This window comes from Euprymna scolopes, chromosome 34 (assembly GCF_053919585.1).
Source record: "Euprymna scolopes isolate OS-2025 chromosome 34, ASM5391958v1, whole genome shotgun sequence".
In the NCBI taxonomy this organism is placed as follows: Eukaryota; Metazoa; Mollusca; class Cephalopoda; order Sepiida; family Sepiolidae; genus Euprymna; species Euprymna scolopes.
In genome coordinates this window covers 33847713-33872813 of record NC_136515.1, presented here as the reverse complement: position 1 = coordinate 33872813, position 25101 = coordinate 33847713, and the positions used below count along the sequence as shown (strand labels likewise).

General features: G+C 35.4%; 1 protein-coding gene across 7 annotated transcripts in view; it reads right to left on the bottom strand.

The window, feature by feature from the left end:
- Positions 1–25101, bottom strand: part of LOC145259169 (uncharacterized) — a 167533-nt gene that overhangs the window by 100090 nt on the left and 42342 nt on the right. For 6 of the 7 annotated variants that reach the window (XM_080116903.1, XM_080116906.1, XM_080116902.1 and 3 more), the window contains one exon: positions 23928–24026. The exons of the other annotated variant lie outside the window; for it this stretch is intronic. In XM_080116903.1, coding sequence (XP_079973029.1) covers positions 23928–24019 — 92 coding nt within the window. In that variant the 5' untranslated portion in view covers positions 24020–24026. The remainder of the gene's footprint in view (positions 1–23927; positions 24027–25101) is intronic. 7 annotated transcript variants of the gene reach the window in all.

Here is a 25101-nt window from a genome sequence, read left to right as displayed (position 1 = left end):
AAACAGTCACTAACAGGGATATCACATTTGCTGCGCAAATTGAAATAATGAAAGATTATTTTTATTGACCTGCATTTGAAAGATTGCATATTAATTGAAAATAAGAATTACATATATAAATGGATACATTTGGAAAACTAAATAAATTTGTTTATTTAAAAAACAAAAAAAAACAAGAAAAAATGCTTTCTAAACATATCCATTCTTATTTTCAATTAATATACAACACTTCAAGTGCAAGTAAAGAAAAAAAACCCTTTCATTATTTCAATTTGCGCAGATAACGCAATACCCCTGTTGGTAACTTTTTTTTATTTTTAAAAATCAAACCGTCACCAAGACCCACGGACTGACACTCTCGCTTGCAAAATTCCACCATGTGGTCCAGAAAAAAATCAGACTCTCTATTGATAAGGATGGATAGCATCGAAATATATCTTATATAAACAAATAAATGTGTTTATTTTAAAATAAAAAAATTTTTTTAAAGCGCTTTTAGCCTTCCAAACATATCCATTTATATATATATATAATTCTTATTTTCAATTAATATACAACACTTCAAGTGCAGTTAAAAAAAAACACATCTTTCATTATTTATACATACATATATTATCTATATATATAAAAGCGAAAATGTGTGTATGTTTGTGTGTCTTTTGACAGACAACAAAAATTCACAAACTCTGTATCATATTGAAGCTCTATCCTTCGCTTGAAAATATCGAAATATTGGCCAAAAACGTTCATTTTTTCCCCCCGAAATCGACAATTTTTGACAGGGGGGTGGGGGTCAACAAAAACGGTCCTCTCGTGACGACGACCGGTTCTACGCATGCGTCAGATGACGTCATGACCTGATTTACTTTAAATAGTTGAAAACCTGACTAAATTTCATGTACTTCGCGTTAGCTCAGTTGGTTAGCGCGTTAGTTCGTTATCTAAACGTTTTGGGTTCGAATCGTGGTGTGAGATGTCTTTTTTTTTTTTCGATTTTTTAAATTTTAATATTGAACCAGTGTTATTTAAGCAATTTTTCACGTAATGTTCGTTTTTCTGTTTTTTTTTTTTTTTTTACTTCACTTATCCACCCCCGACCACACACCCAAAAACACCCAGGTACCCACCGATTTTTAAATTTTAATATCGAAACAGGCTTATTTAAGCCATTTTTCACATGTTCGTTTTTCTGGGGGTTTTTTTTTTTTTGTTTTTTCGATTTTTATATTTAACATCGTTCGTTTGCCTTAAGTTAGTTTTTTTTTGTGTTTTTTTTCCGATGTTTTGATTACCCCCCCCCCCGCTTAAGTTTTAACGTCGTTTTCTTTTTTTAGTTCGCTTATAACAAAAAACCTGGGCATTAACATAGTCGTCGTCGTAACGCTCGACGACTTTCGTGCGCACACCTATCAATTTGGTTCTTACTTAAATAAATTCAAACATCTTTCAGTAACTCATTCTGGCTGGCCGATTTTATTTTCAAACTTCGCTTCAGGGCTTCAGGTTCGATCCTACCAACTTTTACCCCCACCCCCGATTTCTTTTTTATTTAACAGCACACACACCTCCAAACACCCGGGCAATGCCGGGTACCCCCGCTAGTCTATCTATATATATAAAAGGCAAAATGTGTGTCACCATTTCGTGTATGTCTTTAAAAGGCTTTTCGAGCACACGCTCCAGGGGTCGTTACTATCGCTTAAAACTGTGTACATAGGTCCTATATAATAATATCTAGGAATTAGGAAAGCGCGTAGCATATAGATTTATTTACGTTGATTTTTACAAATTTATTGCTATCTTGGCTTCTCGCGTGTTGATTGGGCTTTTTAGTATAAATATAGTGAAACTAAACTCAAACGACGTCTTCGCGGCATTGCGCCTGGAAAAACGTCCAGAAGCCATCAGCTTTGATCAATCTTGTATATCAGATTCTTGTATATCAGACAGTCAAATTTCGATAAACAAACTCAGACGCTGACGCTGCGTGACTTCTATTTGACCTTCTTAATTAGGTCAAATGGAAGCAGCAAAGTTAACTTTTATTACGCACGCCTGTTTTTATAGTTAGATAAATAAATTCAAACACTTCTACGCTGTATGTCGCGGTGGCCCAATGGTAACATCGCACATTTTTTTTTTTTTTTCACACATTAATTTCCAACTCAAGGGTACGGGTTCGATTCTCATACTCACCTACCAAAACATTTTTTTATTATTATTTAACCCCCCCCCCCCCGGAGTTTTGATTTACCTCAAGACACCCGGGCATCGCCGGGTACCCCCCGCTAGTATATATATAAAAGTGAAAATGTATGTATGTATGTGTATGTGTGTGTTTGTATGTCTGCTAAAAACTTTCGACATGGTTTACGGATTTTCACAAGATCGGTATCATTTTAAAGCCCGAACCTTCGCCCAACAAATATCGAAGAATTGGCCAAAAACTTTAATTCCTTAACTCTGAAATCAGTAGTTTTCTATAGGGGGTGGGGGTGGAGAGGTCAGCAAAAACCGTCCTCTCATGACTATATCGCATATAACGTCATAACCTGATTTAGTTTAAAGATTTTAAAAAATGACCTAATTTCGTGTACGTTGTCTTAGGTCAGTTGGTTAGAGGGCTGGGTCATTATCTAAAGGTTTTGGGTTCGAATCGTGGTGTGAGATGTCTTTTTTCGATTTTTTAAATTTTAATATTGAAGCAGGGTTATTTAAGCCATTTTTCATGTAACGTTCGTTTTTCTGTTTTTTTCTTTTTTACTTCGCTTATTCTTAGATTTTCATTAACACCCCCACCTCCAATCGACCACACAAACCCAAAAACACCCGGGCAACGCCGGGTACCCACCGATTTAAATTTTAATATTAAAACAGGCTTAATTAAGCCATTTTTCATGTGTTTTTTTTTTGTTTTTATTTTTCAGATTTTTTAAAGAAGTTTTAACGTTCGTTTTTGTTATGGCGAGATGAGCAATTCACTGCCGGAACTTTTTATCGAAAGAACGTTATCACCGGTCACCGGTTGGGAGAGCCTTCCCTGGGCGGGAACACTTAAAAACGTAACATGCTGTCTCTGTAAATATTCTCAATAAACCTCTATTTCTTTATTACTTCAGAACCTCTTTATCCATTTATTTCCCTGGTGGAATACCTTTCTTGAATATCCTTTTATTACGGCCACCCACCTCAGGATATATCAACTGGCGACAAAGATGAGATATGAACTGTAAATTCATCTTTAAAAAAAAAATAAATAAAAACATGTGGTAACCGAGAACATTCTGAAAATTGTTGTTCACAAAGTTCACTTTTAATTGAAGAAAAAGCTTCTGAGAAAGCGAAAGACTGGTGTCTGCCACAAATTTACGCTAGTAAAAAATAATTTTTATATTATTGACGAGTTAAACTCCGTTTTTCTCTTTTTAAACTCCCAAAGAGTTGACGTTATATAACGTGTGTGTGTGTGTGTGTAAATTGTGACTTTCTTCATGAAAGATATTTTTACATGTTTTTTGTATTTGGTTAATACGATAAAAAAAACAACAAATGAACAATACTGAGGAATCTGTGTTTATTTAATAAAGAAAATTTTTAAAAGAAGTTTACGTGTGTCTGCTGAAGTAGACGATAAAAGAGTCTCTTGAAATTTTGTCAAGTGTTATTTTAACGGTGATTTTTTTTTTTTTGAACTTTCCTGTGTTGACAATTTTCTGTGAAAATAAGCATCTTGTTTTTGAACAATATTTTTTTTTTTTTTCTTCTGTGGTTTTTTTTTTTTTTTTACAAAGGCATCACCACATTATCAAGGCCCAGAGGCCACTCAAGGATAAGGGTTAAAGAGTCTACAGTAGAAAATGGTCAATATAGTAATCATTAGTAATGAAAATTTGATAAATTTAATAACTTATATGGAACGGCTCATCAAGAACTTATTTACTTTAGACTTGAACACAACCATATTGTAGTCAGCCGGAAAGCAGGAAAACGGAAGACAATTCCACAGGCGTGCAGTTCTAAGAAAGAAGCTTTGTTCATGGAATCTACGTTTAGGTTTAGGCACAGATAAAGAGTGGGGGAAATTATTGATAGTGTTTACAGCTAGACGAGTGTTTCTTGTGAAAGTTTGGCGAGGGGGGACCATAGATTGAAGCTCAGTTGAACACTTTCCATGAAAATAACGATACATCAGAGACAAACTCGCAACATCTCTTCTGTGAGATAGAGGTTGCAAGGAGGAGAAAAGGACATCTCCTACGAGGCTACGAAGTCTATTTTGAACTTTATCAAGGCAGGACAAGTCCTTTCTAGCAGCTCCTGCCCAGATGTGGCAACAGTATTCCATCCTTGGACGTACCTGGCTCTTATATAGATAGAGAATAGCATCAACAGTGAGATATCTACTGGATCGATAGAAAGATCCCACCATTTTTCCAGCGGCCTTGGCAACAGATTTGATATATGTGTTCCATTTAAGATCAGGAGTAATGGTCAAGCCCAGAAGCTTGTCAAAACATGAGGCCTCCTGAAGACGAGAGCCATTCATTTCAATTGATGACAAATGTGGATTAGAATGTTGATGATGTAAAGAGAGAAGCTTGGTTTTAGATGGATTAAAAGTAACCAGCCACTCCTTTCCCCATTGTACTACGTGCTCAAGATCAGAAGAGAGAGAATTGGAGAGAACTTGGTCGTTTACTGTCTTAGATGTGGTACCATAAATGGTAGTGTCGTCAGCATAAATGTCTACAAATGATGTAAGGATATGATTTGGAAGATCATTAATGTAGATCAGGAAAAGAGTTGGGCCCAGGATAACTTGCTATTGATACATTTAAAAAGAAAATGACATCGGAACAAATAGCGACGTTGATGAAAATGTTAACTGAGAGTTTAATCGCTCAACAAAAAGCCCAAATGGATTTTCAAAAACAAATGCTAATTCAACAAGAACGTTTCAAAACTCTTGTAATACAACAAACGACGGATAATCGCTTATTTTGTGAAACGATTTTGTCAGAAAAATCTAAGGAGGGTGCATCCAGATTTTTTTCGGCTTTCAGAGTTTAAATATGACCCAGAAAAAGGTGACACTTTTCCAGCCTATTATCGTAGGTTTGAAACGATATTTACAAAACTATGCGAGAAGTGATCGGATGAGGAAAAAATAACACTATTACTCCAAAAAAATGGGCACAGAAGAAAATACTAAATTCACGAATTAGTTATTGCCTAAAAAAACGGAAGAGATCTCTTTTTCTGAAACGGTGAAAATTTTGTGTCTTATATTCGGTGAAAGAGATAGTCTTTTTCATACACGGTATAGGTGTTTAAATATGTCAAAAGACGAAACTGATGACATTGTCACATATGCGGGCAAAGTTAACGTCCAGTGTGAACTGTTTAAATTAAAGGATTTATCAGTGGACATGTTTAAGTGCTACATATTTGTCCAGGGACTGACAGCACCGAAGGACAAGGATTTAAGGTCAAAGATATTATCAATCATGGAGCAAGACCTGGAAATGAACTTGCAAAAAGTGACAGAAAAATGTCAAAAATTGATAAATATAAAAAGGGACACTACGAGGATAGAGGGAAAAGTCACATCCCAAGTCCAGGTAGTAAAACAGAAGACATTTCCAAAAGACAAAGGGAAAAGTTTTGAATGTTGGAGTTGTGCAGGTCCGCATTTAAGAAAAAACTGCCCTTATAAAGACCAACATTGTACCAAATGTAGCCTAGTGGGACACCGGGCATCCCACTGTCGAACTAAGCAAGACAAAAGACGGAAATGGAAGCCAAAAGTAAATGTGGTCTTGTCCAAAGAAGAAATAAAACAAGGAGGGAAACGGAAATTCGTTCACACACAAATAAATGGTCACTCAGTGAAGCTACTTTTAGACACAGGTAGCGACATATCAATTATCGACGAAGTGACCTGGAAGAGAATTGGTGGTCCAAAACTGAGAAAAACACAAAACATTGCAAAAGGTGTTTCCGGAGAGCAATTAAAATTCATGGGAGAATTTAATTGCAGTGTTTCTCTTGGATCGAAAACTTTTTCCTCAAACCTTTCAATTGTTCCAGGAATAAATTCTTGCCTTTTTAGAATTGATTGGATTGTTTTGTTTGATTTATAGGAGCTACCCAGAAATTCATTTTGCAATAATGTAAGAGCGTTGGAAAAGAAAAATTCCAAACAAAATGACCATTTTCTGGCAGTGTTAAAAAGTGAATTCCCCAAAGTTTTTTCAGAGGAATTAGGAGTGTGCACCAAAACTGAAGTAAATTTTGAATTAAAACAGAATGTGAAACCTGTTTTTAGACCAAAAAGAAATGTGCCTTTTTCTTCAAAAGAAGATATTGAAATTGAACTAAAAAGACTACAGAAGAATGGTGTAGTCGAAAAAGTTGACTATTCTGAGTGGGCAAGCCCCACTGGTGTATGTTAAAAAGAAAAATAAGAAGATTCGGGTATGTGCCGATTTTTCTACAGGCCTTAATGACTGTCTGATGGATCATAGTTATCCACTTCCATCTCCTGAAGACATTTTTACAAAGCTGAATGGAGGTAGAATTTTCTCCAAAATCGACTTATCGGAAGCTTACCTTCAGGTAAAAGTCAGTGAAGAATGTTCTAAGTATTTGTGTATCATCTAGGACTTTTCCGACTAAAAAGACTTCCTTTTGGATTAAAAGTGGCCCCAGCACTATTTCAGCAAATAATGGATACGATGCTTGCTGATTTAGATGTTGCAATCGCATATTTGGATGACATCCTTGTCAAAAGTAAAAATGTACAGGAACATAAGGAACACGATAAAAAAAAAAAAAAAAAAATGCCGGAAATTATTCTCTATTAGAGTAGATAAACTTAGGACTTTATTTAAGTAGTATACTTAATATATACTATTACGGCAAGTTTGCCTGTATTGAAAATGCTTGCTTCGTATCTGGCCAATCAAACCATCTAATATAGTTAGCCTTATGTTTAAGTACATTCGAAATATAATACAGTGCAAAGAAACAGTAACTCATGAAAACGAACCTCCTAAAGTAAAACCTTGAATAATTATCTAAACTCAAATGTAAATATATATTAAGCCGACTTTACAAATTGATAATAGTTAATTATTGGATTTTAATTAATTATATGGTGAAACTCTAATGATTCAAACTCGATAGATAACGACAAACTTCCACCCATTAATATGGGAGGGTAGATTATCATCAAAAGTGTCCTGAATTGTTAACTTAGCACCGGACTTACTACTTAGATATAAGTCACTTGTACCCATTCCCCTCCTCCCCCGCTTCCTCTTTTTTTTTTTTTTTTAAATGGAGAGTAGATAATACAGTGGATGTGTTATCGGCAGCTCCAGTAACTCTCGCTTCTCCTATTTTGTCATTCAGTCCTCATTCAATGAGTGATTTTTCTGACAAAGGGTGAAGAAAAAGCTTCTTAAAGGTCGGTAGTACTTGGTGACCAGTAGTTTGAGATGTCGGAAATTTTTCTGTCTCTGTCTGTCCTTGTGGCCATGTCACTAGTAAGGGTGCTGGAGGTAAACGTTTTGTCTGGGCTGACGTTATCCGCCTGATAGTCAGGGACCCGAACCTTGGATTAACCACTAAGGAGGCTGTCCTATCAGCAGGCGCAAAGTACTGGGACTGCTGTATTGCCATTTGGTGAGTGGATCTGGACCTTGCAGTAGTCTCTGGTGGGGCCTCTCGATGCCATACTAGTGGGTAATTGTTACGGCTTTACCTTTTCGTGTGCTACAAAAAAAAAAAAAAAATTTTCCTGTCTTTTTCTCTCTTACTGTCTCTCTTTTGTCTCTTACTTTCCCTCTCTGTACTGCTCTAACCAAGTATGCCGACCTATTCCACAAATCCCAAAACCTCAACATGAAATATCTCCAGAATAAAAACTCAATTAAACCTAGAACCCCATCATCCGACGTAGACCCCTACTACCAGGTCTCCTTCTCCAACATCAGGGGTCTACGTTCCAACCTTCCATCGTATCAGTTAAGATAAAAACGAAATGTAAGAAGCCCCCAGACGTACCCCTCCACCGTACTGTATACCGATACTCTATGGCTGACTGGGATAGCTTCCATACATTCATATCTGATTTACCTCTGCACTCCATGTTTAAAAAGGAAGTGTCCTCTATAGTATCAGATCTGACAGAATGGTTAATTGTAGGCATAGACCAATTCATACCATTTAAAAAATTCCAACAAAAACCTAATTGCCAGCCATGGTTCTCTCCAGAATGTGCTGCTGCTATCGCGCACAGAAATCACTTTTTCCATAGCTACCAACGTAATAGATGCACTGAGACTAAAGCTGCTTTCAGGACTGCCAGCAACCACTGTAAAAGAGTAATAAAAAATGCAAGAGAGCTATATGCCCAGTCTGTTAAATCCAAGGTAGCTGATCAGCGGCTTGGTTCCCACCAGTTTTGGCAAATAACAAATAGGATCCTGAACAGACATGTGCGTTTTATCCCAACCATTATCAATTGACCAGAGGTTATCTCGTCAGCGTCAGACAAGGCCAAACTATTTGCAAAGAACTTTGCAGCTAATTCTACCCTATAAGACGAACGCCATCAACTCCCCATATTTCCTCCTATAACACAGAACAAGCTAGGTAACAAACAAATATCCGTGCATGAGGTCGCCAAGCTAATCAAGAACCTAGATTCCAGTAAAGCAGCTAGCCCTGATGGCATCCCAATTATAGTGTTAAAAAAGCTTAAACCAGAACTTGCTCCCATACTTACGAAACTATTTAAACGCTGCGTTAAGGAGAAGTGCTTTCCGACTCCCTGGAAGACCTCATCAGTTTGCCCTGTATTTAAGAATTCAGGTGATAAGTCATCTCCCTCTCAGTACAGACCAATAAGTCTCTTGTGTGTTATGAGTAAGTTGCTGGAATCCATATTAAATAGAGAAATAGTCAACCACCTCGGCAGGAATAACCTTCTTAGTGACACGCGATATGGTTTCTGCTCTGCAAGATCTACAGCAGATGTGCTGACGGTTATATCCCACAGGATTAGTGAATCTCTTGACAAAGGCTTCCTTTCTAGGGCAATTGCTCTTGACATATCAAAGGCCTTCGACAAGGTCTGGCATAAGGGTCTACTTCACAAGATTTCCAGCTACGGTATAACTGGAAATGTTTTCTCAATCATTAAATCATTTCTCTCCGATAGGCTCATAAGAGTAGTGGTAGATGGACAAAAATCGGAGGCCTGCAATATAAATGCTGGAGTCCCTCAGGGGTCAATCCTGGGCCCAACTCTCTTCCTGATCTACATCAATGACCTCCCTAAACACATACTTAAATCATTCGTTGACATCTATGCTGATGACACGACCATCTACGGCAACACATCAAAGGCTGTAAATGACAAAGTTCTCTCTGATTCTCTCTCCTCTGATCTCGAGCACGTGGTTCAGTGGGGGAAGACGTGGCTGGTTACTTTTAATGCATCCAAAACCAAACTCCTATTCTTACATCATCAACGCTCTGATCCCCATCTGGCATCAATTGTGATGGATGGCTCTTGTCTGGGTGAGGCCCCGTGTTTTGACAAGCTTCTGGGCTTGACCTTTACTCCTGATCTGAAATGGAACACGTACATCAAGTCTGTTGCCAAGGTCGCTGGAAAGATGGTGGGATCCTTCTACCGCTCCAGAAGATATCTCACTACTGATGCAATTCTCTATCTATATAAAAGCCAAGTACGTCCAAGGATGGAATACTGTTGCCATATCTGGGCAGGAGCTGCTAAAAACAGCCTATCCTGCCTTGACAGAGTACAAAATAGACTTTGTGGCTTAGTGGGGGATGCCCTTTTCTCTACCCTGCAAGCTCTCTCCCACAGAAGAGACGTTGCAAGCCTATCCTTGTTTTTTCGTTATTTCCATGGCAGGTGCTCGTCTGAACTCCAATCTCGCCAATCTTTCACAAAAAACACCCATCTAGCTGAATCCACTGTGAAAAATTTCACCCACTCTATATCTGTGCCTAAATCAAAACGCGGATTCCATGAACAAAGCTTCTTTCTTAGAACTGCACGCCTGTGGAACTCTGTTCCGTCTGCCTGCTTCCCACCGGACTACAACTTGGATGTCTTCAAGTCCAATGTTAACAAATTCCTAATGAACCGCCTCCTTAAGTAAACACTTCATCAAATCTCCACACTAACGTAATGTACTTGCAATAACCCTCATCTCTGAGTGGCTTCCGGGCCTTGATAAGTGGTGATCATTGTGTAAAAAAAAAAAAAAAAAAAAAAAAAAACCCACATCAGAGCAGTTTTCCAAAGAATTAAGGAATTTGGTTTCAAGTTAAGTGCCAAAAAATGTGAATTCTTTTTAAAACAGATAAAATATCTTGGTCAAATTATCGACAGCCAAGGCAGAAGACCGGATCCTCAGAGAACAGAAGCAATCGAGAGGATGCCAGCACCCAATAATGTTGCCCAGTTACAATCTTTTTGGGGTTTGGCTCAATATTATGCTATTTATATTCCAAACATGCATAAGTTGAGCGCACCATTGAATGATTTTTTAAAAAAAGGACGAAAATGGATTTGGTCAAAAGAATGCCAAAATGCGTTTGAAGATATTAAGAAATGCCTGCTATCAGATTTAGCTCTAGCACATTTTGAATCACAGAAAGAATTGATTGTTGCATCAGATGCAAGTGGCTACGGAGTAGGAGCAGTTCTTCTCCATAAACTTGAAGATGGATCAACAAAGTCAATAGCCCATGCATCCAGATCACTTTTGCCGGCTGAAAGAAACTATTCTCAAATTGAAAAAGAAAGCTTGGCGATTATTTATGCCATTAAAAAATTCCATAGATTTATTCATGGAAGGATGTTTACTTTGCAAACTGACCACAAACCCTTATTGACTATTTTTGGCTCTAAAAAAGGCATACCTATGCACACTGCGAACAGACTCCAACGATGGAGCATAATTCTACTAAATTATAACTTTAAAATGGAGTACATTTCATCCAAAAATATTGGACATGCAGATGGATTGTCCAGGCTCATCCAAAAGTGTGCTGAACCTTTGGAAGACACAGTAATAGCTGCATTGACAGAGGAAAAAGAACTCTCCGGATTACTGTGCAACACAATCAGAGAGTTACCAGTGACTCTAGACGAAATAAATAAGGCAGCAGAAAAGGATGATTATATTGTGAAAATGAAAAAGTTGGTGCAACTAAATGGAAAATCAAAGAAAGACCCTAAAATTTTACCATTTTCCATTTGTGCTCAAACCTTGATGTACGCAGACAGAGTCGTCATACCGACTACGCTTCAGAGAAGAATTTTAAAAGAATTTCATAGTGGTCATCCAGGCATGTCGAGAATGAAATCTTTAATGCGTGGATATACGTATTGGCCTAGGATGGACCAGGACACTGAAAAACTCTTAAGAGAGTGTCAAGGGTGTCAGCTAGCAGCAAAGGCACCACCTGTGCAGATACAACCGTGGCCAAAGACTGATACACCGTGGACTTGGTTACATATCGATTATACAGGTCCTTTAAAATGGACATTATTTCTTAGTGGTCGTCGACAGTTTCACAAAATGGCCAGAAGTGTTTAAATACAAACACCCTACTTCGATGAGTACAATAGATGCACTAAGAGTTCTCTTCAGTCGTTTTGGAGTGCCTAAAACTATTGTCAGCGACAACGGCACCCAATTTACCAGCAAAGAATTTGAATAATTCTGCAAGGCTCTAGCCATTGAACATTTAACAACGGCAATCTACCACCAAAGGTCAAATGGCCTAGCAGAGAGGTTCGTCAATACATTCAAAAGTGCCTTGAAGAAAAACCAAGGCATGGACACTGACGAGAAGAGTCTTGAACAATTTTTATCGGTGTACGGGATAACTCCGAACCCAAACACTGATACCAGTTCGTCACCAGCCGAACTGATGTTTGCACGGAAAATCAGATCTGTATTTGACAGAATTTTACCAAGTGCAACCAGAGTAACAACAACAAAAGAAAATTTTCCAACAAGGTTTTACAAACCTGGTGACAGAATATTCTTCCTGAATTACAGGAGTGGAAAAAATTTTTGGGAGGAGGGGATTATCATGAAAAGAATCGGACACATGCTATATTCTGTAAGAAGTAATAAATTCGACTGTCGCAAGCATATAAATCAGCTAAGACCTCGACACACTGATGACTACAAACAGGCAGAAGAAAATGACCTGCCCCTAGAGGTTTTGTATGATTCTTTTAATATTCTCCAACCTTTAACAGAACTTACTCCAGATTTGAGAGTTCCAGCTTCTCCACCAACTCCACCCACTCAAACGATATTGAGGAGAAAAAGTACAAGGGTGAAAAGAAAAGTTAACCGGCTGAGCCCCAAGCCAAAAAGCAAATGATATTAAGCCAAATTCTCTTGGGAGAAATTGTCTTAGGGGGAGGTGTTATGGCGAGATGAGCAATTCACCGCCGGAACTTTTTATCAAAAGAACGTTTCACCGGTCACTGGTTGTGAGAGCCTTCCCTGGGCGGGAACACTTAAAAACGTAACATGCTGTCTCTGTAAATATTCTCAATAAACTTCTCTATTTCTTTATTACTTCAGAACCTCTTTATCCATTTATTTCCCTGGTGAAATACCTTTCTTGAATATCCTTTTATTACGGCCACCCACCGCAGGATATATCAGTTTTTCTGTTTTCTTTTTTGTTTTTCCGATTTTTACTTTTAACATCGTTCGTTTGCCTTACGTTAGTTTTTTTTGTTTTTTTTTTCGATGTTTAACCTTTTTTTATATAATATTTCATTTTTATTTAATATTTAAAAATATTTACTTCGCTTATTCTTATGTTTTGATTATCCCCCCCCCTGACCAATCACACACACACACACCTATAAACACCCGGGCAACGCTGGGTACCCTCCGCGTTATTTTTCAGATTTTTTAAAGCAGCTTTAATGTTCGTTTTTCTGTTTTCTTTTTTTAGTTCAGTTTTTTTTACTTCGCTTATTCTTATGTTTTGATTAACACCCCCCCACCCCCGCCTGAGCACACACACCTCCAAACACTCGGGCAAGGCCGGGTACCCCCCCCTGCTAGTCTATATATATAAAAGGCAAAATGTGTGTGATCATTTTATGTATGTCTTGCAAAGGCTTTTTCGCCAACGCTTCCGAGGAGGGGGGGGGTACTATCGCTTAGAACTGTTTATATACCCCCTAGATAATAATATTTAGGATTTGGGAATGCGGGTTGCCTTTAGATTTATTTACGTCGATTTTTACAAAATTATTGCTATTTCAACCTGTCTTATGTTCGTTCAGCTTTTTCATATAAAAACCGAAACTAATTCAAAGCTAAGGCACTGCTCCCGGCAATCACACAGACAATCAGTCCAGCTTTGATCAATGTGGGGCCAAACTCCTTATATCAGACAATTGCTATTCAATCTGGACAATGGGGAGCTAGTTTCCCCCTCCCCAACATCTTGGGGAAAAAGCCAGTCAAAGTTGGGTAAACAAACCCAAACACTGCCTCGGAGCAAAAGTTAACTCCGTGACTTCTATTTGACCTCATTAATGAGGTCAAATAGAAGCAGCAGAGTTAACTTTTATTGCGGACACGTGTCAATTCTGTTTTTAATACTTAAATAAATTCAAACATGTTTCCGTTAGTAATTTGCGGTGGCCAAATGGTTAACGTTGCATTATTTTTTTTTCACACTTTAATTTCCAACTTTGGTTTGAGTTCGATCCTCATAATTACCTACCAAAATTTTTTTTTATTTTGCCCCCCCCCACCCCACAGTTTTGATTTACCCAAAACCACACACACATCTCCAAACACCCGGGCAACGCCGGGTACCCGCTAGTAATAATATAAATTTCACCTATCTGTTTAAATGTATGTATGTATGTCTGCCTAAAACTTTCGACAGAGGAGACGGATTCTCACAAGATCATTTTGAAGCTCGATCCTTAAAACATTAATTTCTTCGCCCTTGGGCACTTTTCAAGAGGAAGAAGTCACTTTTTTCGCCGATATTTTCGAAAGTCATCCCCTTTTTTCGATTGACTAGCCTTAATTTAAATTTGCGCCACTTCCTGTTTAGCGATGGATGTAACAGCAAAGACGTCACTTTTTTTTTCTCCTTCTTGATACGGGTTCGAGTCTGCCTGCCTACTACCACATTTTTATTTTTGCTCAACACACACTTCTAAACACCCAGGCTAGTAAAAATATATATGGCAATTAAGCTACACAAAATATTCCGCGTTTCATCCATGCTAAGATTCGTCAGGCTTATGCGAAGAGTTATGCTTGTCTAGCATTTTTTATATATGCATCTTCTATTGAGTTTTTAGTTAGCCAATCAGATTCCTAGTTTCCACCGCTCCCTTCCTAATCAGCCAATGAACAGGCACTTACAGGACAAAGGTCCAGTTGACCTTGGGTTCACCCCTTCCTTCATGTGTGCTTTTTTTACAAACTAATCACAAAAAACTGGATACAAACGAATGCGACTACATAGATATAATACTGAAAGGAAACAAATCACCAATAAATTAAAAATTAGTGATAAAGTTGGCAAATTGAAACCTAGAGAAGCATACATTTTGCTCAAAGACCACAAATGTGACTTCAATAATAACCTCAGCACTCACTTGATAAACCCAACTAAACTAGAAATAGGTAAAATTAGCAAAGCAATACTTTCTAGAGTAAATCAAACAAGACCTAGAATTAAACCAGTGGGTAAATACCGCCGAAGCAATCACTTGGTTTTAAAATACAGAAAACAAAAATAAATGTACGTTTATACAGTTCGACATCAAAAACATCTATCCTTCAATATCCGAAGAACTTTTCAACATTGCTCTAGAGTTTGCCGAAGCATACACTGATATATCATCGGAAGAAATCCACATTATTAAAAAATGTAGAAAATCAGTTCTAGTAAATAATAACCAATGGATAAAAACTAAAATGAAAAATTCGTTTGATTTGGCGATGGATGTCTGGATTCTGCGGAGGCATCAAATCTTGTGGGATTATTCATTCTATATACCCTCACAAGCATATTTGATACTACGGATATCGGCCTATGTAGGGATGATCGACTAGCTATAATAAAAGACTCCAACAAAGTCAAGGGGTTTAACGTTAAGAAAATCATATAGAAGGAAATTAAAAAATTAGGCCTAAAAGTAGATGTACTAGCTAACATAAAAATAACAAACTTCCTGGGCATCACGTTAAATTTAGATAAAAACACATATGAACCCTACTAAAAAGATAACGCTAATCCAATATATGTAAACCCTAAGTCAAATCACCCACCATCAATTATAAAACAGGTTCCTAACTCGATCGTAAGTAGACTCCACAATAACTCAAGCAATGAAAATGTATTTAACAGATCAATATCTACGAAACAGCCCTAAAAAAATAGTGGATACAAAAATATAGATATCAAATATAAGCAAGAAAACACCAATAAAAATAAAATTAAAAATAGAAGAAAAAGAAATATAATCTGGTAACGGCATCATACAATCAAATGTTAAAAAACAAAACTTGACAAGAAATTTCTAGATCTCATCGAAAAGTACTAACCCGTAAACAATCCCTTACACAAAATTTTCAATAAAAATAACCTAAAGTTATCATACAGCTGCTGCGAAAATTTAGAGGTGATAATTAAAGCACATAACAAAATATTAAATAAAAGCAATGAAAACAACAAAATAAACAATAAAAAAGTGGACATCATGACAAAAATAAAACTAACACAAAGAACACATATGTAACTCGTAGAAATAATAATAATAATAAACGGACAACGACAACCATAGTAGAAATAAAAATACTAATAATGAACAAGAGATAAATGCAACTGTACATCTCGCACATTTTGCCCACTTGAAAATAAATGTCTAACCAAAAGCATAGTTTACCAGGCCACAATATTTGCGAAAAAAAACCCGAATAACAAGAAATATTACGTAGGTATGACTTACTTAGATTTCAAAACCTGATATTATGACCACAACAGTATGTTCCAAAATAAAAAAAAAACACTGAATGAAAACAACACTAGCAAACAAATACTGGGAACTCAAAGAAAGCGGACATTTGCCGGCAGTCGAATGGAAAATAATAAGACAAGCAAACACATGTAGAGACCTAGACGATGCATGTAGATTATGCCTTCAGGAAAAATTTGCTATATTATACCTTAAAGAACCCAACATCTATTAAATTGTAGGAGAGAAATAGCGAACAACTGTGTACACAGGATAAACTTTACTCTAGGATACCAAAATAATTTTAACAATAACAATAAAAAATAAATAAAATAAACATGCATATACATAAATTATCATACATATATAAATATATATATACACTAGCATGGGTGCCCGGTGTTGCTCGAGTGTTTGGAGGTGTGTGTTGAGCAAAAAAAAAAAAAAAAAAAAAAAAAAAAAATGGCCGTAGGAAGGCAGGTTCGAACCCGTACCACAAAGGAGGAAAAGAAAGGGAAAAAAACGTGACGTCTTTGCTGTTACGACCACTGCCAAACCGGAAATGACATAGGTTTAAATTAAGGCTAGACAATCGAAAAGAGGGGATGACTTTCAAAAATATCGGAGACAAAAACGACCCCTCCCTGTAGAAAAGTGCCCAGTTGAGGGTGACGAAATTCATGTTTTTAGCAAATTTTTCGGCATTTGTTGTCTGAAGGGTCGAGCTTCAAAACGATACTGATCTGTCGAAAGTTTTAGGCAGACATGCAAACATACATACATTTATATATTGGTAGCTCAAATTTTCGACCCAAATCGATGAAAAAGCTTGCCCTATCTCTGAATACTCTTTATGTAAAATTTCAAATGTTTAGACCAGAAATTGTCTGAGTAATTTTGTAGAGACCGCAGAGGTCAAATTATTTTTAATTTTGATCCCTATTATGACCCCTTAACATGTATTGTTTTGGGCTCAAATCAAGTTATTAAGTTAGATCCATGTCCAAGGAACCTATATCTAAAAATTTCAATTGTTTATCCCCAAAATTGGCGGAGAAGTTTCGTAGAGTTCTCAAAGATCAAATTGTTGAACTTTGACCCTTAACAGCCAAATTTCTGTCTGAAAACGGATTACAAAGATTTGGGAAAATCTCCATACCTTGTATATCAAATTTCGAATCTGCAGATTGAAAATTGGCAGAGTTATTGTGTAGGGAAATGTACACGGACAGACACACACAGATAGATACTTTCATATATATACATATATATATATATATATATATAAGAACAAGTAGTTAATAAAACATGTTAAAAAACACTTTCAAAAAGAGTTAAAAACATATTTAAGTTTAAAAAGGAAACACTAAATAAGTGGATAGTCCTTAATCCGCAGAGTTTTGATCTTACTTGATAACAAAAAGTAAAGCAGAGGGAATAGGGTGAATAAAAAAGTGATTTCACGTGAATGGATAGTCTGGTGAAGGGTAAATTATCCAATGACGGTAAAATCCAAAAATGCAGAATCCAAGAAAGTTAGTTAAATTTCCATTTGCACAAGTAAAATCCAAGGGTAATTGGAAGATGATCCAAAGTAATCTATTATTATTGTTATGATTATAATTATATATATTATATATAAACATAAAAAAAAAACACCCACATAATACACTTAGGTTTAAAATAGGTCAAATCACTAGATATCTATGCTTCTCGCTAAAAAAAAGCACACACAAAGGAAGGGGTGAACTCAAGGTCAACTGGGCCTTTGTCCTGTGTAGCCTGTCCATTGGCTGATTAGGAAGGGAGGGGTGATGCATATATAAAAACCGCGAGACAAGCATAACTCTTCGCTGACGAATCCTAGCGTGGATGAAACATGGAATATTCTGTGTAGCTTAATTGCCATATATATTTTTATAACTTACTACCTAGCTCTACCTATGTATTGAGCACTGTTGAAGTAAATACTTAAAGTTTACGCATAAAATAATACTTTCATATATTAATTTATGTGATTAAATGAAGTAGTCATATATATATATATATATATATATATATATATATATACTGTGGAAGAAGGGTGTTGATGGCAACAAAAAGTGTATTTCATTTTACGTTACAATTGTTTCCATGTCCAGTCGAACAATTTCAAACATTATATCGTATCCTGATCACCTAAGGATACAACAGAAAAATTGAATCTAATAGTACCAATAACAGTAACTACAAACCTAGCTGCGTAATCTTGTATAACATGGCAATGAGAGTTAGAAAAAAAACAAAGATCAATAAGGGAAACGTTGAAAATGATCAAAGGAATAAGAACGGTGGGGGGAATAATAACAGCAGAACAGGTAAGGATGAGGGTGGTACCATTAATAAGAGAAATAGACGCAAGAGACAGGTTTGGTTCAATCCCCCATTCAGCGAACATATCAAAAATAATATACCTAAGGAATTCTACAGAATAATAGACCAAAACTTCCCCCCGGATAATAAATTAAGCAAAATAATAAATAGAAACTGTAAAATTATCTTTCTCAACGTCCAGAAACTTAACTAACACTATAATCAGCTCCAACAATAGAAAAATCAGCAAAATAAGGAACAATAACGAACTAGCATTAAACGAAAGTATTCTAAACAGAAAATATAATTGCAGAATACCTAGAAATTGTCCGTTGGATGGGAAATGTCTAACCTCGGAAATAGTGTATAAATGTGAGATAAAAACCGACAACACTAAGATATATCTGGGAGCCACGGGAACAGTGTTTAAGGACAGATATAGAAACCACGTAGTATCATTTAAAAAGGAACCCGAGATAGAAACTAATAGGTATGGCGTAAACGACAGCAGGGGGGTGGGTACCAAAATCAGCATTAAAAATAAAAACAAAAAGAGGAATACAACTGCATTAGGTGATTGGGTTAGGGAACTTAACAGAAATAATGAAAATTTTGAATTAAAATTGTCAGTAGTAGAGAGGGGGGGGGGAAGTACAGCCCTGGGAAATCAAAAAGGTGCAATCTATGTTTATTGGAAGCCTTCCACATAGTGAATTCCAAAGAGAAAATTTTGAATAAAAGACTTGATGCCATACAGAGATGTCTTCACAGGAATAGATTTCTGCTATCACGCCTTAAATGTAACTGAGGCATAACCTTTTTACAACAATAAGGATCATCGGATGTTAGGATTAAATTTTAATGTAGAGTTAAATAGCTAGAATTGCTATAATTTAAATGAAGGATCCAAATCCAACATGCGAATATACTTTCTATTATTCTAAACCGGGTAAGAAATATAAATAAAGTATAAAGCTAATCTAAAAATGGAATTTTTCTCCATAACGGTGCGCATTTTTGTGGATACAGTTGTAGCAGTATTGACGGTGAAATAAGTGATATTCTCTTCAAATCAATAAAACAACTCAACAATTAAACTATTTATTATTAAAAATTAAATTAGCAATTTGGGGGCTTTTTTTTTTTTTTTTTTTTTTTTACATGGGGATCACCACTTATCAAGGCCCGTAAGCCACTCGGGGATAAGGGTTATTTTGTGTACAATAATCGATGGGATAATATCGTAGTAATAGTTGGTATTGGAGATTTGATAAAGCGTCTTACTTAAGGGGGCGATTAATCAGGAATTTGTTTATGTTGGACTTGAGGATGTCCAAGTTGTAGTCAGGTGGGAAACAGGCAAACGGAAGAGAATTTCACAGGCGTGCCGCGTGCACTTCTAAGAAAAAAGCTATGTTCATGGAATCTACGTTTTGATTTAGGCACAGATAAAGAGTGGGGGAAATTATTGACAGTGGTTTTAGCTAGACAGGTGTTTATCATGAAGGATTGGTGAGAGGGAACCAGAGATTAGAGCTCGGACGACCACTTGCCATGGAAATAACAATAAAACAAAGACAGGCTCGCAACGTCTCTTCTGTGAGAGAGGTTGCAAGGAAGAGAAGAGAGCATCCCCCACTAAACCAAGAAGTCTATTTTGTACTTTGTCAAGGCAGGATAGGCTGTTTTTTGAAGCTCCAGCCCAGATATGGCAGAAGTAGTCCATCTTTGGACGTACTTGGCTTTTATAGAGATAGAGAATTACATCAGTAATGAGATATCTTCTGGAACGGTAGAAGGATCCTACCATTTTCCCAGCGGCCGGGGCAACAGACTTTATATACGTGTTCCATTTCAGATCAGGAGTAAAGGTCAAACCCAGGAGCTTGTCAAAACATGAAGCCTCCCCAAGACAAGAGCCATCCATTTCAATTGATGCTAGATGAGGAACAGAGCGTTGATGATGTAAAGTTAGGAACTTGGTTTTAGATGCATTAAAAGTAACCAGCCATCTCTTCCCCCACTGAACGACGCGCTCAAGATCAGAGGAGAGGGAATCGGAGAGAGGGCTGAAAATTAGTTTAATTGATTTTGTCAGCTGACATCTTAAGTTTGTAGAATCCATGCTGATTTACTTATTTTCTTACTTTACTCCCTTTTCTAAATGTTGTTACCCATAACTACAGGAGTAGACATCTTCTCATCGGAGTGTAACACATTTGTAGCTATTGGGTGGTTTTGCTGTCAGAATAATAATTAGTGGATATACAATGTTTTATTTAGATACCCAAGAATACAGCACACGAATTATAAGACATGAGCAGCATAAGTGATTAATAACAGATATGGGTTAAACCCATGGGTAAAAACCAATTTTTTAACATTAAAAACATACTTTATATCCTTAATTTGTTAAATAAGCCATCGTAGCACGTTCTGGATCTGTCTGATTAAATTAATTATTAAATCACAAATGCCTTCTAGTAATCAATGAACCGAAAACATCAAACGGCCTGAATTATCTCCCTTTAGCTGTTATAGGAAATATAATCGACCCAGTTTCTAACAGAATTAACTAGTAGCAATTAACATAATTGGATTATCTCCCTTCATAATTGTCTTTAGAAACGATATGAAAACATTCAAGTAGAATAACAATAAATCTTAAAACATTGAATAATAATAAATTAGAAAACCTCACTCGAAATGTTGTACAAGGATTTATATATATAATACAGCCTTTTTATTTATTCTCATATTCAATTAAACTTTAAACCTAAAATGGTCTTAAATCTAAGTACCACAATAACGATAATCTGTAAACATTACTTGCCACTAATACGAAACTTAAATTAACCGTAACGTTATTGCAAGGTTGTTACGGCCATACTATAAATATAGAAATAAAAATTAAAACTCTTTTTATAAAAAATTAATTATTGGGAAATAATGAAACAAGGAGATCGAATTTAGGTACTCAACGAATGGGATATATAAAAAAAATTTTTAAATGGCTTAGGATTTTCTGCAAAAACTTCTCATGACTCTGCTCTTAAATAAAGATACGAAAATTAGGCGATATATTAATATTTAAATGGGCTTTTCCGTAACTACAGCAAAGGTAAACGTTTCTCACATGCTTTTCCAATTAAGGGAATTTTTCTTTTTTCTTTCTCTTCAAAAATGCTCTATTGTCAAAAGTGTGTTTATTCATAAAGTCTGAAGAAATGCTGGTTTTGGAAAATTTTCAAACGATATAATGTTTGAAATTGCTCGACTGGACATGGAAACAACTGTAAAGTAAAATGAAATACACTTTTTGTTGCCATCAACACCCTTTTTAAAGTCTTGATTTTGCTTCCACAGTATATAAATGCTCAATTGTGAAATATGATAATTTTGTAGCTTACTCCTTAACTCTTTTTGGCTTAAAACTCATTGGTATATGAAAACTTACTGAATTACACAAACTCAGTATATTACATATATATATATATATATATACATATATATATACATACACACACACACTGTGCCAGAATTATATGCAAATCAATATTTTTGTTCTAACTCCGATAGTTTTCAATGAAAATTTATGAAAGTTAGCATGTTATATGGCAACAAGCGCAAATCTAAAATTTTAAGCTAATCTGCACAGTAATAAAGAATTGGCAGCTATTTTGGTGATTTGCATTTTTTTTCAGCGTGCCAACTTTATATGCAAACCGATGCTAAAGTATTGTGAACTGCTAAAAGATCATCGAAACATTGATTATTCTAGGAATTTGTAAATTGAGAACAACAATAATAAAGAACAAACAACTTCAATATCTTATATAATTGCCATTTTTATTGACAAGAGCAAAAAGCCTTTGGTCCATTAAAGATGTCAAACTTTCGATTTCATCTGATGAAATGTCTTTGGCAGCAGTCAGAATAGCATTCCTTGGAGTTGTACTGCCTTCCTTCGGAGTAAATATTTTGTTTCACGATGTTCCACAGATTTTTGATGGGATTTAAATCTGGAGAACAGGCTGGCCATCACATTATTTTGCCATGTCTGGCAAAAACTCTCTGCAAATATTCAGTGGCTATCCTTGGAGAATGAGACAGTGTATTATCATGCATGAATACCATCTTTTTCTGGAATGCCAAATTCTTCTTGTGCCAGGGTTCCAAGTGTTCCTTAATGAAGTCAATGTAGAGTTTGGCGGTAATTTTCCCTTTGTAAGAACGTCTGTTGCAAAGTTGAGGGTTAGTACAATATTTTTTGATTGTACGATGTTTACGGTGTAATTCTTTGGCAATTTCTAAGGTGGAACTCTTATTATTGAGCCTTTGAACAATATTAGACTTCTCAGCTTGACTTAAAGCACCTTTACATCCCATCTTGCATATAAAGTTGGCATGCTGAAAAAACACTGCAAGTCACCAAAATGGCTACCGTTTGCTCGCTATTGCGCAGATCAGCTTAAAATTTTATATCTGCGCATGCATTAGTGTTACATTATAATGTGCAAAGTTTCACAAATTTTCATTGAAAACTATCGGAGTTAGAACAAAAATATCGATTTGCATATAATTCTTGCACGGGGTGTATATATACATACACATACCCACAAAGCTACACATTGACCTTTATTATAAAGCACTACCTAACAAGGGTTTGTTCTTGTTTTACATTTTTACTATTTCTTTTGAGAATAATTAAATGATTCTTGAAAATTCCAACTCCTCAATTGGTTTCTCCAAGGATATTTGAAGAAATAGCTAGTTTTCGGAAATTTCAAAAGTTTTAAATTGTCTTGATTTTTGAGCGGCATCAAGTGTTTTTATCATTTTTTTTTCGAATGACATAAATATATTTACAGTGTAGAGTTTAACATGATTTAGACATTGTAAATGGATCCCAGAGTTCAGTTTTTATGGATTTATCAGAGTTACCTTGATCCTGCATCTAATTTGCAAATATACGATCCATGACATTTCAAAAGAACCATATTATAAATATTGTATTTCATTGAAGGGTTCTTTGCACAATAAAAATTTGAATAATTTACTTCACCAAGAGATAAATCAGTTTGTAATACTTAATTGGTCAGATAATTTTTCCACATTCCACAATAAAAATTGATAATTCGATAAATACTATTTTTATTTGTAATTATTTTCCTACTGGATCATTGTTCGTAATTTTTGGAATTTATACTAAGTTTTACATGCCCGTATGTAGTAATGTTTTCACCAGAAATGTGTTGGTTTAAAACATCACTAATCTACACAAGCACCAAAATTTCACCTGGATCCAACCAACATTGTAAATGATGGCTACTTCTGCATAGTAAACTTTGTAGCAATTTTAATGTTAATGTAACATTTCTTCACCCAAAAGAAGCCAAAAAAATCAGTTTTTATGGCCCATAAGAGATGATAGTAATAAAGAGGACATCATCGAGAAGCATCATTTATATATATATATATATATATATATAATTACCTAAAAGATGATACATGGATGTGGATAGGTGCTCCTTGATTGGAACGGTCCCACAAAACTGTTCGCACACGAGGGAATCTCAAATCTTTCATTTCATTTCTGGAATAAAAACAGAAAAATTTTCAGAAAATTTAAAAATTTAAAATATCCAATTTTTGGTAGGGATCAATGTTTATCTGTCCAAGAGTTTGAGATTATAAATATTGGCAGTTTTAATCATTTAACCATGTACCAGCAAACAATGATTGAATAACAAATATTTTTTTTCTACTCAAACCTGTTTTTCTTATTATGTAAGCATAATTTTGTTTGTTTTATACATGAGACTATATTTTAGAACATAAATAATTTGTTGATAAAACATAAAAATTAGCATCTTCAAATTCAGTTTATTTGGAAATCATCAAAGTGAATGGAATTCTATTCATAATTCCAGATGTTATTTCATTCAATATTTTAATGGGAACAAAAAGGATGATCAAGCAGAGATTCAAGAAAAAATTATTTTTGAATTGAAAATTTCTATCTGGGTTCAGATTTATACTTCAGCATGAGGATTACTTTTTTGTATGTCAGTCATTTTGCTTGATAATTTTTATGATTTTGTATTCTAATTATTATTTAATTATCAAATTGTTTTATTTGAATAAGTAATAATAGATTTATTTGTACTGTTATTTCATTTGGATTATTCAGATGGTTATGATCAATCCTTATCACAAAACTTCCAAAACATTATGTAATTTTTGAAGTTCTTGTTATGCAACTGAAGATTACACTGGCTGAATTATTAGTTACTTTAGCTATGACATTTACAAAATAACCTATATGAGCATGTTTACTTTAAACATAATAAAAAAAAATTTATTATTTGGATCTTTCAGAATACTTGGTTGTTTCAATCAACCATTTTCAGGAGAATCTTTCAAAACATGGCAAACATCTCAAACTCTAGAACTTGTATGCAATTTCAAACTTTGGCCTTATTTATATATGACCCTGTATTTAATTTACAAGGGTAGCCTGTTCTCATTTAAAAAGTCAGCTAGGGCTCACTACATATTTGGAACAAGGAACCAAATACAAAGTAAAAAATATAGCTAAAAAAAAATGGCCTCCCAAATAGACTTGGTATGAAATGGAATACAATACTTATAAATAGTATATTAGAACA